The sequence below is a fragment of the Pogona vitticeps genome, chromosome 12, assembly GCF_051106095.1.
Source record: "Pogona vitticeps strain Pit_001003342236 chromosome 12, PviZW2.1, whole genome shotgun sequence".
Lineage (NCBI taxonomy): Eukaryota > Metazoa > Chordata > Lepidosauria > Squamata > Agamidae > Pogona > Pogona vitticeps.
In genome coordinates this window covers 8443535-8459240 of record NC_135794.1, presented here as the reverse complement: position 1 = coordinate 8459240, position 15706 = coordinate 8443535, and the positions used below count along the sequence as shown (strand labels likewise).

The 15706-nt window shown below is 48.0% G+C and overlaps 1 protein-coding gene across 1 annotated transcript in view; it reads left to right on the top strand.

The window, feature by feature from the left end:
* The first annotated feature begins 2828 nt into the window (after nucleotides 1-2828).
* The window catches only part of LOC140702371 (maestro heat-like repeat-containing protein family member 2B), a 32136-nt gene continuing 19258 nt past the window's right edge, over nucleotides 2829-15706 (top strand). The window contains exons 1-11 of the mRNA XM_078381048.1: nucleotides 2829-2850; nucleotides 3163-3299; nucleotides 7816-7903; nucleotides 10572-10679; nucleotides 11240-11338; nucleotides 11798-11859; nucleotides 12639-12779; nucleotides 13312-13404; nucleotides 14385-14507; nucleotides 14950-15150; nucleotides 15392-15530. Coding sequence (XP_078237174.1) covers nucleotides 2829-2850; nucleotides 3163-3299; nucleotides 7816-7903; nucleotides 10572-10679; nucleotides 11240-11338; nucleotides 11798-11859; nucleotides 12639-12779; nucleotides 13312-13404; nucleotides 14385-14507; nucleotides 14950-15150; nucleotides 15392-15530 — 1213 coding nt within the window. The remainder of the gene's footprint in view (nucleotides 2851-3162; nucleotides 3300-7815; nucleotides 7904-10571; nucleotides 10680-11239; nucleotides 11339-11797; nucleotides 11860-12638; nucleotides 12780-13311; nucleotides 13405-14384; nucleotides 14508-14949; nucleotides 15151-15391; nucleotides 15531-15706) is intronic.

Genomic DNA, 15706 nt, shown 5'->3' with positions numbered 1-15706 from the left:
CTCCTTCGAAAGGACCCAAGGTGGCTCACATCATTAAAATATAATATTTAAAACTAAATCCAAAAGGTATACAAAGGTTGAAAAGGATCAAAGAGTACACACTACAAGGTCAACAAATGCCGACTGGAAAACACATTGAAAATAGAAAGGCAGAACCATCGATTCAGCCAATGAGGGAGGAAAAGCTTGACTGAAGAGAAAGGCCTTGGCTCGCTTCTAGGAGGACAGCAAAGATGGGGCCTGCCTAGCCTCAAGTGGGAGGGAGTTCCAAAGTCTGGGACAAGCAACAGAGAAGACCTTCTCCTCTGTCTCCATCAGATGCACCTGCGAAGGTGGTAGGCCCAAGAAAAAGGCGCATGAGCCCCTGCGCCCCATGCAAGTGCTGTACCGCATTTGCGCATATCCATGAGCGCCCCTGCACCCCATGCAAGCGCTGCACCACTGCTTGTGCATGTGCACAAGTGCCCCCACACCCCATGTGAGCACTGCACTGTACATGCACATGAGCGCCCCTGCGCCACGTGCGAGTGCTGCATCGCCATTTGTGCATGTGCACGAGCACCCCCGTGCTTTGCGCAGGCACATACAGTGGCACGGTGCTCGCACATGCGTGCTTACGCTCTTGAGAGAGAGCGCACACACTTATTCACACATGCAGATGGGTGCGGGGGGTGCCTCGCCTTCCCCAGGCAGTCCGCAGGGTGAAAAAGGTTGGGGACCCCTGCTCTAGCCAGCAGGTCACTAAGGCATGTGTCCCCGTGGCCGGATGAGACCCTCCAAGCTTTCTGGGCAAGCGTTGCAACCAGCATGAATGGTAGTGGCATCCACCCAGATAATGAATATTAATGAGATATATCTGCATGGACCAATGAGAGTGTTCTAGAGGTGGAGTCACCAGAGTCTCTGCAGGAGGAAGAGAGGGAGAGAATAGAGTTTTGATGATGCTGGAATCTGGATGAGGGAGAGTGGTGGTTGAGGAGGAGGAGGAGGAGAATGGAGGATGTTTGGTTAAGAGTTAACAACACTGCTTGTACTGTCATCATCTGTAACAAAAAACAATGTCTGTTTGGTTTTGAAAGATAAACAGTGTTGATGTAATCAACCAGTGGCAGCTGAATGACACATAGTGCGAGCCCTTCGCTTGGTGGAACAACCAGGGGCCACGCGGGAACGTGACAACGGTGAACTCCCAAATCAGTCCCGCCACCCATCTATTCCCCCTTTCCCTTATTTTCAAGTAATGCGGGCAGGGATGACGTTTCTCTGGTGACATCGGGTTTCAATTTAGTTTAAACTAGTTAATGTCCCCAGAGATGAGGTCAGTCCTGCACGCCTTACTTGAGAGCAAGGAAGAGAAGTAACGGATTGGGGTGTGTGTGATTCTATCGGGGTTCTTTCTCAGTTGTGAATCGTGGCGTGCTTTGCAAAACGACTGTTCAGACCTTTGATATTTTGTATTCTGAAACGAGGAAGGACCTTTCCATCATGTTCTTTTTCTATAAAAAGCTTTTTCAGAAATATAGTTGTCTCAGGCTTGACTGCGGGGGAGGATCCTCGGACAGGCTCCTGGGCTGAACCTGGGAAGTTCTACCCCGCTTGTCTGCAAACAAGACCTGGCGTGTTTCTTTCGGGCACGTACCCCCTCCCTGGCTCCTCTAGAACCATACGCTTGCAACGCTTCCCCCACCCTCCAGCACCCACCCCCCACCCTGCCCTGGGAGTCTTTTCTGGCCACACGTATCCGCGTTGTGCTCCGTTTAGGGGATTTCTGGGACTCATCTGTTGGAGTTCTCCCTGTGCTGCCTGGGCGTCCCCAGGGAGGCAACCTTCTCCTGGGTTCTTGGGTGCACCTCCCCCCCCCCATATCCCCTTCGCCCTGGAGTCGGAGAGCCCTCGGGGCTGCCAACCAGGAAAGAATCGGCAGAGGCAGGCCCAGGAAGGAGTAGCGGCCAAGAGGCAGGACCAGAGGAAGGGAGGGAGTTGGGCACGGGAAGGCTCCCTGCGGTGCAGCAAGGATGAGTGGTGAACGCTTGAACCAACCCAGGGCTCCCGTGTGAGCACCGATGGCGGTTTGAGACGCAAGACGGGTTGTGAATCAAACCCCAGCCATGCTGAATTGTTCAGCTCTCCAGAGGAGTCAGACCCTTAGAGAAGGACTAGAAATGCTTGGCTGGGACCACCGTGGGTTTTATTTAGAGGACCAGGAGCAGACCTCAGACCCACATATAAGTCAGGAAAGGGCCGGGCAGCCTCTTCTGCTGAGAGGACATCCTGGAACGATGGAAGCCGACTTGGCCTCCCGGGTCTGGTTCCCTGAGAGGCAAAAGCCGCTTGGGCTTTCCTCACGCGTCCCAGAGGGCTTCCTGGGATGGGATGTTGTGGTAAACAGGGGGCAGTAAACAGGCCAGATCATAATGGTTTTAAGGATGATGAAAGCAGCCTGCAGGCCAGCAGCCTTGCCCCCCTTGGCCAGCTCGGGTCATCAAGACATGTCATAGAGGAAAGACAAGCCCTCTGTCCCCCCCTCAAAATTTTCCCTCAGAGTGAATGTGGTCCTGAGCAAAGAACCATTTTTTTTGCTTAGTTCACTCAAATTATTGTTATTCTTATCATTCTTATCATTATCATTATTCTGATTATTATTATTATTCTGATTACTATTATTCTGATTATTATTATTATTATCTATATTATTATCAATATTATTATCATTATTATTATTATCATTATTATTATCTATATTATTATCATTATTATTATTAGTTTAATTATTGATATATCCTATCCATCTGGCAGCCAGGGCCCCTCTGGGGCCAAAGTGGTCCAATATGGAAGGCCACTTAAAAAAAGGTAGGTGGGGGGGCGGAAGGAGGGCGGGAGGGAGGGGGTCCTTTCAGTCTATCCTCCCAGGGCTTGGCTTCCAGGTCCAGCAGGGGGTTGGATTGGATGGTCTCATCAGCCCTTCCAAGCCCACCATCTTAGGACAGATTTGCCAGACTCTGTTCCTTGCGCCTCTTATTTATTTATTTATTTATTTATTTATTTATTTATTTATTTATTTATTTATTTATTTATTTATATGCCGCCCACACTACCCAGAGGTCTCTGGGCGGCTTACAACTCTCTTATTGGTAACCACCGATCCCATGTTCTCCCTTTCAGAGCTTCAGCATCAGGTTAGCATCCAGCTGCAGGGCCTGGAAGATGCTGATGTGGCTGCCCAAGATCTCCTCCGAACAGCTGGAGAGAGCAAGACGAAGCTGCTGGTCTCTCTGTTGACCGAAGAGATGCTGAAAGAGGTAAGAGGCAATTTTTCACAATCAACAGCAATTTGTTTGGAACGTTGTCTTCGGAGTCTTTGGAGCTGCAGAGGAGGGCATCTCGGCAATGGCTTTTATCAGTCTTTCCATCGTTCCAGGTGGCAGGTCTGATAGGAGGGGACAGTCTGAAAGGCAGGATCTAATTTTTTTTTAAAAAAATAACTTTTATGACATCACAAACAGACAAACAAAACAAACAAAAACATATATATATGTGTGTGGGTGTTTTCCATACAATCATACAGTGGTGCCTCGCATAGCGATTGCTCTGATTAGCGATGAAATCACTTTGCAACACATTTTTTGCAGTTGCAAAAGAGATTGCTTTGCGATGTTCCCTATGGGGGAATTTCACTTTGTGATGATTGGTTCCCTGCTTCAGGCACCGATCATCGCAAAGCGGTGATTTTTTAACAGCTGATTGGCGGTTTCAAAATCGCCGCTGGGTAAACAAAATGGCCGCCCGCTGTTTTCTGGGACGGATTCCTCGCTCTACAGCCACCAAAAATGGCCGCGCTATGGAGGACCTTCACTGAACGGTGAGTTTTAAGCCCATAGGAATGCATTAATCGCGTTTTAATGCGTTTCCATGGGCTTTTTAATATCGCATAGAGACGTTTTCGTTTTGCAGCGATTTCGCTGGAACGAATTAACGTTGCAATGCGAGGCACCATGTATCCAATATGTAGTCTGCCTACATAAACCATATTTCCCTACTAAGATATTTAAACCATATTATATTCTAAAATGGAGAATATAATATGGTTTAAATATCTTAATAGGGCAATATGGTTTATGTAGTCAGACTATATATATATATAAATATATTTTATTTATTTATTTATTTATTTATTTATTTATTTATTTATTTATTTATTTATTTGATTTTTACCCCGCCCCTCTAGACCATGTCTACTCAGGGCGGCTTACAAAATAAAACAAAACAGTATAAAAATATATAAAATCATAAAATTACAAATTTCAATTTAAAACAATTAATTTAAAGAGAGGATTACCAAGATGGAATAGCAAAGAAAAAAGGAGAGAGAAAGACTTAATTGACTGGAGGGAAGGATATGATTGTATGGAAAACACCTTCCCGCATATATGTTTTTGTTTGTTTTGTATGTCTGTTTGTGATGTAATAAAAGTTTTTTAATACAGTGGGGTCTTGACTTGAGAACTTAATCTGTATTGGAAGGCGGTTCTCAAGTCAAAAAGTCTGTAAATCAAATCTCCATTGACCTACAGTGCATTGAAAACCGATTTATCCCGTAACAGGCCGTTTTTGTTCCATTTTGGTTTTTTTCTGGTCTGTAAGTCAAATCTCAATCTGCAAGTCAACCCTAAATTTTGCAGCCAGAGAAGTCTGTAACTCAAAAAGTCTGTAAGTCAAGCCGTCTGTAAGTCAAGGGTCCACTGTATGTCTGTGTGTATATATAATATGGTTTAAATATCTTAATAGGGCAATATGGTTTATGTAGTCAGACTATATATTGAATATGATTGTATGGAAAACACCTTCCCGCATATATGTTTTTGTTTGTTTTATATGTCTGTTTGTGATGTAATAAAAGTTTTTAATATGTGTGTGTGTATAATATAGTTTAAATATCTTAGTAGGGCAATATGGTTTATGTAGTCAGACTATATACTGGATATGATTGTATGGAAAACATCTTCCCGCATATAGGTTTTTGTTTGTTTTGTATGTCTGTTTGTGATGTAATAAAAGTTTTTTAATGTGTGTGTGTGTGTGCGTATGTGTGTATGTGTATGTATATTTTGTATCAATGCTTCAACTATTAAGTTTAGTAAAAACCTTCCTGATTTATAATAATTAACATACATACATTATCTGAAGTATAATCTTACACCTATATTTATCTTTCACTAAGCATTTTCTATTATTATATTTAACATGAAACACTTCAAGTTTAAGAATTATATATGCTTATCTATTACCTATATAGATGAAAGTCCAGAGTTGCTAACAATATATCTTAATATAGTTATTTAAGAAAAAATAAATTTGTAGATTCTTTTCCTGCATCCTTATCAATCCAGTTATACATCAGAGTGTCAATGCTTTTGCAATCAAGAAAAATCAGTACAGTGGTGCCTCGCTTAACGAGCGCCTCGCTGAGCGATGAAATCGCTTAATGAGGGGCTCTGGGCCATCGCTGGAGCATTCGCTCAGCGATGGCCCCTATGGCTTTTTTCGCTTTGCGATATTCGCTAAGCGATTTGCTTAGCGAATATCGCATAACGAAGCGGGGGAGAACAGCTGATCGGCGGTTCCAAAATGGCCGCCGGAAGGTCCGCGCCGCATTTTCCTGCCCTGCCCTCGCTTACCGAGGGCGCGAAAATGGCGGCGCTATGGAGGAACATCGCTTAACGGTGAGTTTTAAAGCCATAGGAACGCATTGAACAAAGTTCAATGCGTTTCTATGGCTTTTAAAATTCCGTTTAGCGATGTTCCGTTTAGCGATGTTCCGTTTAGCCCCGAGGCACCACTGTATTTTAAAGTAAAAAGAAGAGGAAACGATATCTATATATGGTTGTAGTGGGTTTCTCAGGCTCTTTGACCGTGTTTTGAAGGTTGTTCTTCCTGACGTTTCGCCAGACTCTGTGGCTGGCATCTTCAGAGGACTGGAGTAGGAACTCAGTCCATGCTCTGTTGCTGTTTGCTGGATAGTTGAGCATTTATAGCTGTGGGAACAGCTTTTTGTCCTATTCAGGTGATATAGTGATGATGGTGATCAGTGTGTTTTTGTTGTGGATGTATTGTTATGATAAGAGGGAGAGATTATCTGTCACTGTGATTGATGGGTATCTTTAGCTGGTCTTTTTTTGTGCAATGATCCCTGGCTCTCGTGGCTGGATAGAGTTGGTTGACCTTTTGCAGGCTGTATTTTCCAGTGCTGGGAGCCAAGCCTTATTAAGTTTTATAGACTTTCCTCTTCTTTGTTGAAGCTCTGCTGGTGCTTATGGATTTCAGTGGCTTCCCTGTGCAGTCTAACATAATGCTTGCTGGTGTTGTCCAGTAGTCCAGTGTTTTGAAATAGAATTTCACACCCGGCTTGTTTTAGGGAATGTTCAACTACTGCTGATTTTTCCGGTTGCTGTAGTTTGCAGTGTCTCTCATGCTGTTTGAGTCTGGTGTGAAAGCTGTGTTTTGTGGTTCCAATATACAGTGGTGCCTCGCATTACGACATTAATTCATTCCAGCAAAATCGCTGTAGAATGCAAACGTCGTTAAGCAAAATAAAAAAGCCATTGAAATGCATTAAAACCTGGTTAATGCGTTCCAATCGGCTAAGAACTCACTGTCCAGCGCAGATCCTCCATAGGGGTGGCCATTTTTGGGTGCCTGTGCAGCGAAAAATGGCTCCTAAACACAGCAGGGAGCCATTTTGAAACCCCGGCGATCAGCTGTTTTGATCATCGGAAAGCGAAAATTGGTTCCTGAAACAGGGAACTGATCATCGCACAACAAAATTCCCACATTCAAAAATCTTGTCATAATGCGGATTCGTCGATAACGGAGCTCCTGTCTTGCGATGCACCACTGTATACCTGTCCACAACGGCAAGGTATCCGGTATACTCCTGCAGTGGTGAGGGGCTTCCTTTTGTCCTTTGCTGACTGTAATATTTGTGGTGGGTCTGAATACTGTTTGTAGGCTGTGTTTTTTCAAAAGTTTCCCCATGCGGTCCATTACCCCTTTGATGTAAGGCAGAAAGACTTTATTTGTGGGTGCCTGTTTTTCCTCTTCAGTTTGGTGTTGTTTTCTTGGTTTCATTCTTGGAATAGCCATTCGCCTATAGGGCCCAATTCAGATGGTTGAGTTCGGTGCTGAGAAATGGAGCTTCACAGTTCCCATTTGCACGGTCTACCAGAGTTTTGATTATGCCTCTTTTTTGTCGTGGGTGGTGGTTGGAGTGTTTGTGTAGGTACCGGTCTCTGTGTGTGGGTTTTCTGTAGACCTTGTGTCCCAATAGGAGGCCAGTTTTGCGTATGACCACGACATCTAAGAAAGGGAGCTGGCCCTCTGTTTCTTTTTCCATGGTGAATTGTATAATTGGGTGGATGCTGTTAAGCTGGTTTCGAAATTCATCCAGTTTTTCTTCACCGTGGTTCCAAATTGCGAAGGTGTCATCCACGTATCGGAACCAGACTGTGGGTGTGAAGGGTGCCGAAGCCATGGCCTGTTTTTTGAAATGTTCCATGTACGGTCAACCCTCAACTTCTGAACGTCCCTAGATACGGATTTTTCGATTTACGAACAGCTCCGTTAGCAAAAATTGGCATCGACTTGCGAACAGAGCTCGACCTAGGAACAAGGTCAAGGCTCTGTTTGCAAGTCAATGCCTTTTTTTTTTTTTTTTTTTTGCTAACGGAGCCGTTCGTAAATGGCTTCCTGCAAAAAGGCAGGGAGAAAGGGCTGGAACTTCGAATTTCCTGCCCTTTCTCCCTGCCTTTTTGCCTTCAGAGCTCTCACACGGCTCTCTCCGATGTCGGGGGGAAGCCCTTTGAGAGTTCCGAAGCTGCCGATCGCGGCGGCGGGTACCACGAGGGAGGTATCCCAGGGCTTGGCTGCCACCATGGGAGACCTCCCTGGGGGTCCCTGCCGCCACGATCTGCGCCTTCAGAGCTCTCAAAGGGCTTCCTCCGATGTTGGGCCGAAAGCCCTTTGAGAGCTCCGAAGGCAAAAATGCATGGAGAAAGGGCTGGAAATTCGATTTTCCAGCGCTTTCTCCCTGCCTTTTTGCAGGGAGCCATTTACGAACAGCCCCGTGGGGAAATAAAAATGGCATTGACTTGGGAACAGAGCCTCGACCTTGTTCTCAAAGGGCTTTCCCCCCGAGATCGGAGGAAGCCCTTTGAGACCTCTGAAGCCAAAAAGGCAGGGAGAAAGGCCTGGAAATTCAATTTTCCAGCCCTTTCCCCTTGCTTTTTTGCCTTTTGAAATGCTGGAATGGATTAATTCCGTTCCCATGCATTTCAATGGGAAATGGTACTTCGAGTTACGAACTTTTTGACGTACGAATGTCGTTCCAATACGGATTAAGTTTGTAAGTCGAGGTACCACTGTAGGAGTTTGCTATAACTGGGCTGAGGGGGCTCCCCATGGCCACTTCATCTGTCTGTTCATAGAACTTGTTATCCTACTGAAAGTAGGTGGTTGTTAGGCAGTGTTGGAAAAGGGCCTTGATGTCTTCTGGAAAGATCTGCTGGAGGAGTGTCAGTACGTTGCATGGGTGGGGAAATTATTTAGATTTAACTGGGGTGTGGGGTGAGTTGGCTTGTATATTAGACTCTGGCTATGGTGGAATTTCTATGTTGTACTCAGCTGGGGGGTCTGTCTTTTTTTCTTGGGGGTGGGGCTATAGCTTATATTGCTTGTTGTGTTAGAGTTGGCTCGGGTTGGGTGTCCTGTTACTCGAAAATACAGGGTAGGGGTCGTTTGCAATGAATGTTTAACAAAATGTTTGTTGTTCTCGGTATTTTTTGTGAAACTGATGGTTTTTTAGACGTTTTATGTCATATAAGCATTTAAAGATTGTAATACATGGGATATCTAGCAGAGTAAACACCTTGATAATATGGACTAGGTGCACTGTAATGGTTGGGCACTTGAAATGTACAGAGAGTTGAAAATAGATAACAAATGCAGTGATGCCTCGCTTAGGAAACTGCTCAATTTAACGATGAAATTGCTTAGTGATGACTTTTTCTGAGCCTTTTTGCGCTTCATTTAACGATGGTCCCTATGGGCGATTTTTGCTTAGCGATGGTTGGGACCATGATTCGCATAACGATTAAATTTTGGGTCACCTGATTAGCATAACGATGGTTTAAACAGCCTCATGTTTGCTGTTTATAATGTTTTTAAGTTAAAGTTTACTGTTTAAAATGTTTCAAACAATAAAGTGCACTTAATAAGCCCTTTGTTAAACAAATTTGACTTTGTTCTGACTCTTTTTTAATTTGTTGTTGTCCCCCCCCCATTGAGATGCATTGAATAGGTTTCAATGCATTTCAATTGGGGAACCGTGTTTCACTTAGCGATGTTTCCTATGGCGATTTTTGCTTAAGGATGGCAATTTGTTCCCATTGGAACGGATTATCCGGTTATCAATGCATTTCTATGGGAAACCGTGTTTCGCTTAGCGATGTTTTCGCTTAGCAACAAATTTTTAGGAATGAATTAACATCACTAAGCGAGGCACCACTGTACTAAATGCCGAAGGGGCCAAGGAATGTGGGGTCATGGGTGAGATGTAGCATACTCATCAACCACGGGTGGTCTTGGAAGGATAAGAGTGGGCGGAGTTGGACATAATGTGCCTGACTTAACAACCACAGGTCTTGAAAAATACAGTTGTGATGCAACCTCGATATAAGAGCCTGAAGCTGGACATGATAAACCTTTCATGCAAGGATTGCTGACCTCTCAGGAGGGGTACAATATAGAATATTTGATGGTAGGGCAAGGATTCTGTAAGATTAAGCAGGTATTTGCATGCTTGTTATCCATGGGGTGGGCAATTTACTGTACTGTATGTAGTGACATGTAATTAGTACGATTAAGAGCATTATGTCTATGATGATATATGCATGGGGCAAAAACATCTATGCACGATATACATGGGGCATAAGATTACATTATTTTAGGACTAATAATGGGGATTATACATATATGTATGCGTGCTTTTTTATTCTTTCAGCAATGGGGGTGGGGGAGCACCGGACGATAGGAAACGGATGAGGGCAAGCCTGGGGAACAGATTTGTTTTGGTGCTTACTAGTAATATTTAGTCAGTGGTGTAAGACAAAAGATAGTTTAGTTAAAATATTAGCTTTGGGGGGCAGGGTTGGGTTTGGTCGCTGTCGGCCGGAAGGATTGTGCACGCTGGGCCATTTGACCAGCACTTCTAGCCAGGGTCGGATCATGGAATCAATCCAGAGTTTAGGAAAGTTAGTATCTTTTTCTGAAGATGATGGTTCTGAGAAACCCCCAGCCGCCCTCGTTACCAGCCTGGCTGGATGGGAGATTCTGGCCACGGACAGCCAAAATATTCCTGACCTCTGGATTCATTGGTTCCCGGAAAGCCCATCCCCCATTTCAAGTTTGCAAGGGAATAAAGAAGGAAGTAATGATGCCTCAACCTGATCTGCTTGTTTAGGGAGCTCCGGAGGAATGCAGCAAGAGAGCCAGCAACCTCCTTCTGTCTTTGGCCAAAGGCCACTTCCATGAGGTCATGGGATACCTCCAGAACATCTTAAAGGAGGTGGACACGCCACCCCACCCCATGCTGCTGAAGACCCTGGAGAACTTCAGCTCTCGCTACGGTCTGCACCTCTCGAGTTTTTCTTCCATGGTTGTGGGTTTTGATGTCCTCCTTTCCCAGATGGCTTGCGGGGAGGGGGATTGGGGGAGGACTAGTGAACTGAAGAAGCTGGACCAAAGGTGCCAAATTCATGAGACCTCCATTAAAATTAGAAGTGGGAAGGGACCCCCTTTTCCCCAACTGCACAATGTCCGACTAATTGCAGGAAAGCCCACCCTTTCCCCAGTGTTCCTTGTTTGTTCTTGAATCCCTGGTAGAGGGTGGTGTCTATTCTGCCGGACCCCCTCGCCTTGCTGTTTTCCCTGCTTCTACCTTGGGTCTCAAAAAAGACTCGCCCAAGCTTGCCCCGGAGTGATGTTGACACTGAGCTGTAGCAGAAAGCGGCTACAGCGTGATCATCCTCCTCCTCAGAATGCCCGTTGCCTTCCCTCAAAGGAGTGTTTGGGTTGTGCCTCTTAAGCTTCCTGCTGGGCTTCACTACCCTGTTTGATTTCTTCCCCATCACATCTTGATGGAAATGAATGAGTAGATCATGGTGTGGGTCTTTTTCTCCTTTTGCAGCTCTCCGGACCGTGCCCTACATCATTACCAGCTTCCTTTACCTTCAGGTCATCCTGATCCTTGACCTGGGAAGCCGAGAGAAGGTGGCCATCTGTTCTGGTGAGTGGGAAAGCGGATCTCTTCCTCGGGAGTTGGCCTAAGAGCCCTCCCCATTCCTATCCGTCTGACGGCCTTTCTAGACGGAGCCCCTCTTCTCCTTAAAGTACAGACTTCTGTGCCGAGGTCATTGGCATATTCCCCACCATCCCATCTTCCCGTCTTCTTCCCGTCTTGCGTTTCCCGGTGACTTTCCTGAGACTTGCTCCAGCTTTTGAAGAGACAAACGGCTTTCTTCAAGGGCAGAGAAATGGATTGTTCAGTTTAACCCCAAGTGTTAGAAGGGGAGGAGACCAAAAGCAACACACGAGGTGCAAGGGGCAAGTAGAGCAGGTCGAGCGAGGGTTCTGCAAAAGAAAGCCAAGCGGGTTTGGGAAAGGAGCAATGGGGAAGGATCCGGTCCATTTCCCGTAAGGGTCAGACCCTGTCCGCCTGCTAGAAGCTCCATGTCTCTGACCCCAGGGAAGGTCCTCAGGGGTCAGGCTTTCACCTTCGTCCTCTCCTTTCACAGCTGTGGAGAAAATGTGTGTCTCCGTCGCCCACTATTATAAGAACTGGAGGCTGTGCCACTACCCTCGGGAGGCGGAGTCCAGCTTTTGCCGTCCCCTCCTGTCCATCTACCAGCGGCTGAGTGGATACTGGCAGCAGGAGGAGGACAGAAATGTAAGCAAACTCATTTTTATTTCAATTTGGGTGAGTTCCCGGTTGTATCAGGTAGAAGGAGTCGTGCCAGCCTGGGAGAGGGGAGTCTTTTTTCGTTCTCGCTGCTCCCTGCACAGGAAGAGGCTCGTGTCTCTGACACGAAAGGGCTTCCCTTGCCTTGGCTCTGGTCAGGAAGGGCCAAGGAAGGGGGAGCAGCGCCTTCCCTCTGACTCAAAGCCAATCGGGAGGGAAGGCGAGACGTAGTGCCCTCACTCGGAATAGTTGCTGGGGAAGGAGCTGCAATGCAAAGATTGCTCTTCCATTGGGCGGAGAGGGGGCAACCTTGATTCTCCCCTCCCAGTGATGCCTTGCAAAAAAAGAATGAAAAAGATACACAGCCCCTCTTTTGCTCCTGTGTTGGTCATCGTGAAGCGTCCGGATGATGGGCTGCTTTGCCCGGTGACTGCACAGCTGGGAAGAATCCTGTCTGTCCAGAGTGCCGGGATCTTATGGTCAGCATTGGTTTCACCTCTGACGAAGGCCAGCCAAGCTTGTCCTGGCTTGAGATGAGATTCCTTCTCCTCTGGGGATGGATCCGTTTCCCTGCATTGACTGAGGGACCGAACCCTAAGGAGGTTCTTTGCATTTCTCTCTCTTGCAGGTGAGCGAGGCGGCTTTGAAGGCTCGGTGGCCAATGTTGGCCGTTCTCGTTCGGTACCAGCCACAGCAGGACGAAATACTTAGGAAGTTCCCGGATGTCATCAAGGAGAGCAGGATGGTGGATGCTCCCCTCATGGCCAAAGTAAATGGATAGTCATGGGGGAGGCGGGAAGACATTCTTTGGAGACGTGTGCGCTCGGGAGGATGATGGCACAGAGGTGCTCTCCAGGGTCTCCCTGCTTGGGCTTGTCCTGGATCACCAAAGCCAGGCCATCCCTTAAGCCGGCAGAGGCAGCCCTACAGAGGAGAGTGGAGACGCCAGGATTTTTGGGGGTGAGGGGGCAGTGAAACGGCTCCAGACCTAGGAAGACATTTACAGGCCCTGAGCGCCAAGAGTTGCGCACGGGGCACCATAAAGAGCACCACTGTTGCTGGGTGGGAGAGTCAAAAGATGGTAGTCCAACCCCCCCTCCTGAAAGCCTTTCTGAGCTCTGGGAGAATAGGAAGGGACCCCTCGCAGGCTTCTCTGGGGCCTTGACCACTGTCCTGCCCAGGAAGCGGTCCTGCTGCTCTTCAGCCCCGGGGGCTCAATTTACATGGCTGAGAAAAGGCACACCACCAAACAGACACTGACTTCTCTTCCCCCCCCCCCACCGCCTATGTTTTCTTTTTAGAGACTTTATCTGTTCCTGGAGGGCTGCGTGGACTGTCATCCCCCAAACCTCAAGAAGGTCTTCTGGACTCTTGAGAAGTCCACGTTCAGCAAGGTAAGTCAGAGAAGGCTCTGATGGGGATCCCTCCCACCCAAAACGGAAGCCCCCGTTGGTTGCTCTCCACATGCCCCAGGGGTGGGGCGCTAGAAAGATATCATAAGAGTGGCATCACTAGGCTACACTGCCCAGAATCCTCCAGCTGACACAGGGATGTGGAACAGTTTTCACCCCATCCCAGAGCAGCCTGAAAATCATCCCACTCCCCAAGAGCTTTGCTGCTCTCCCTTCTGGTGATTTGGAGATCTCTCCAGCCTCTTTCACGTCATGGAGAGGAAGGGTGGATCCCATCGCCACAAGGAGAACGTCATGAGCTGAGATGAAGACGAGGGCCTAGAGACGTGGGTGCAAGGCAGAAAGGTCTCTCTGGCTTTCCAAGCCAGGAGTAAAAGCAAAGTCTTGCAACCCAACACAGACAAAGGGTGAGGCCCAAACATTGAGGGGATTCAGAGAAAACCATGCAGTCCGGATGGAAAGTGGTTTCCATGTCCAACCAAAAAGAAATTTACTTTTTTTGTACTATAGTAAAAAAGACCATTCTGGCTGTGTGATGATAGCTCTATAATCCAAAAGAAAGAGGAGGAGGAGGGAGGGAGGAAGGGAGGAAGGGAGGAAAAAGAAAAGCATACAAAAAAAATATAATTGTCCAAACTCTGGCAATAACGAATCCCTGCCGGGGCCCCAGTGAAATTGCCAGGGAGTCCAAACAGGAGCCACAGCCAGGAGACATCTGCACGACCTGAGTCTGCTCAACAGAGAGAGTAAAGGCCGAGAGAAGGAGGTTCCAGTCCTCAGAAACGTTCCCTGGCAGGAAGCAGGCCCTGGTCTTGCAGAAGGAATGGCCACCGGGACCAGGAGCTCTCCTCCCAAGGCGCTTTTAGGGGCTTCCGGATCCCCCTCAGATGGGCTTTCTTCAGTACGGGAGGCAGGCTCGGAGAGGCAACCGACGAGATGACTTTCCTCCGTTTTTTTGCCAGGCGAGGGAAGCGACCCTGTTCTTCCTGAAGGAGCTCCTGAGCTCCCCGAAGGTCGAGGGATGTCTGGAATGGGAGATGGTCACCTACCTCTTCCGTCAGGTCGCCGTTCGTACCAGTCAAGGGGTAAGTCAGCGCGAAAGAGCCCCGAGAGATCCTTCCTCTGGCAGGGACGAGGCGACTCGGGGACCCCTTCCAAGCCCATCGGGAGGCCTCTCTGGGCCTGCCTGTCTCGTGAGCACCTGCCTCCTGCCATTCCAAAAGACGTTTCCCAAGCTCTGGGCTCTAGTAGGCGTCCCATCATCCCTCCATCATCAGGAGTGCACTGGTTGGAAACGTTGTGCAGGGGTGGGTGTGCAGTCGAGCCCCTCTTGGAATCGGCTGGGTGGGGAAGAGGCCCTCCCATCTGTGTGTGTGTGTGTGTGTCTGAGTCCCTCCTTTTCGTTCCAGCCTTGGCTGGGTTGCACCTTGGCACAGGGGCACCTCCTCCAGGTGCTGCCACCACCGTCTGGCTCAAACGCTTCCGAGGTGCGCAAGCTTTGTGCTTGTGTCACTCCCCGCGGGTGAGGGGGCGCTTTTTGGGAGGGGGGGCCTTTTCTCTGGAGACGGTTCTGGTTTCCTGACCTTGCTGTTTCTGTGGTTCTTGTGTGTCTGTGTACGGCAGGTCAGAGACAGTGCCAGAGGCCTGATGCCAAGGGAAGCCGATGTCCAGGACTTGTCCATCGAGGTCCTGGAACACGTCAACACTTCGGCCACCGGGATGTTTAAAGTGAGTGTCTTGGGTGGATTTGCCCTTCAGAAGACCGGAGGAGTTTCACCCCTCTTCCTACTCGGGGTGAGGTCAGGCAGGGAGAGAGCTGGCATTTTAGCCTGGGGGGCGCTTTATTTCCCAGCAATCTTACGGCACTCGGGGAAGAGAACGCCAGCCTGGCCCCAATCTGTGATGCCAAGCTACTCCAGACCGAGGCTGGGCTCTGATTCTCTGACGGTCCCCTCTCTCCTCTTGGCAGGCTCTGTGGCCGAAGCTGTTATCCTTCTTGCTTCCTCCGGAATACACGCCAGCACTGACCCCGCTCTGCAGATGCCTTAAGGAGTTGGCCGTCCTTCGGCCGGAAGGATCCCTCCTCTTCCTGGGATCCTGCAGAGGAGGTCAGTTGGTCAGTGGGTTGGTTGGGTACCAACGGCAGTCCCCTGGGCTTGAACTGTGCATGGCTGGGTGGGATTGGCACTCACCTCTCTTCCCATGGGAAGGAATGGATCCCTCTCTCCTTTGGAGAGGTCATGCCTCGCTGAAGAGGTCTCGGGTGGGTGGGGAGCCTTCCAGG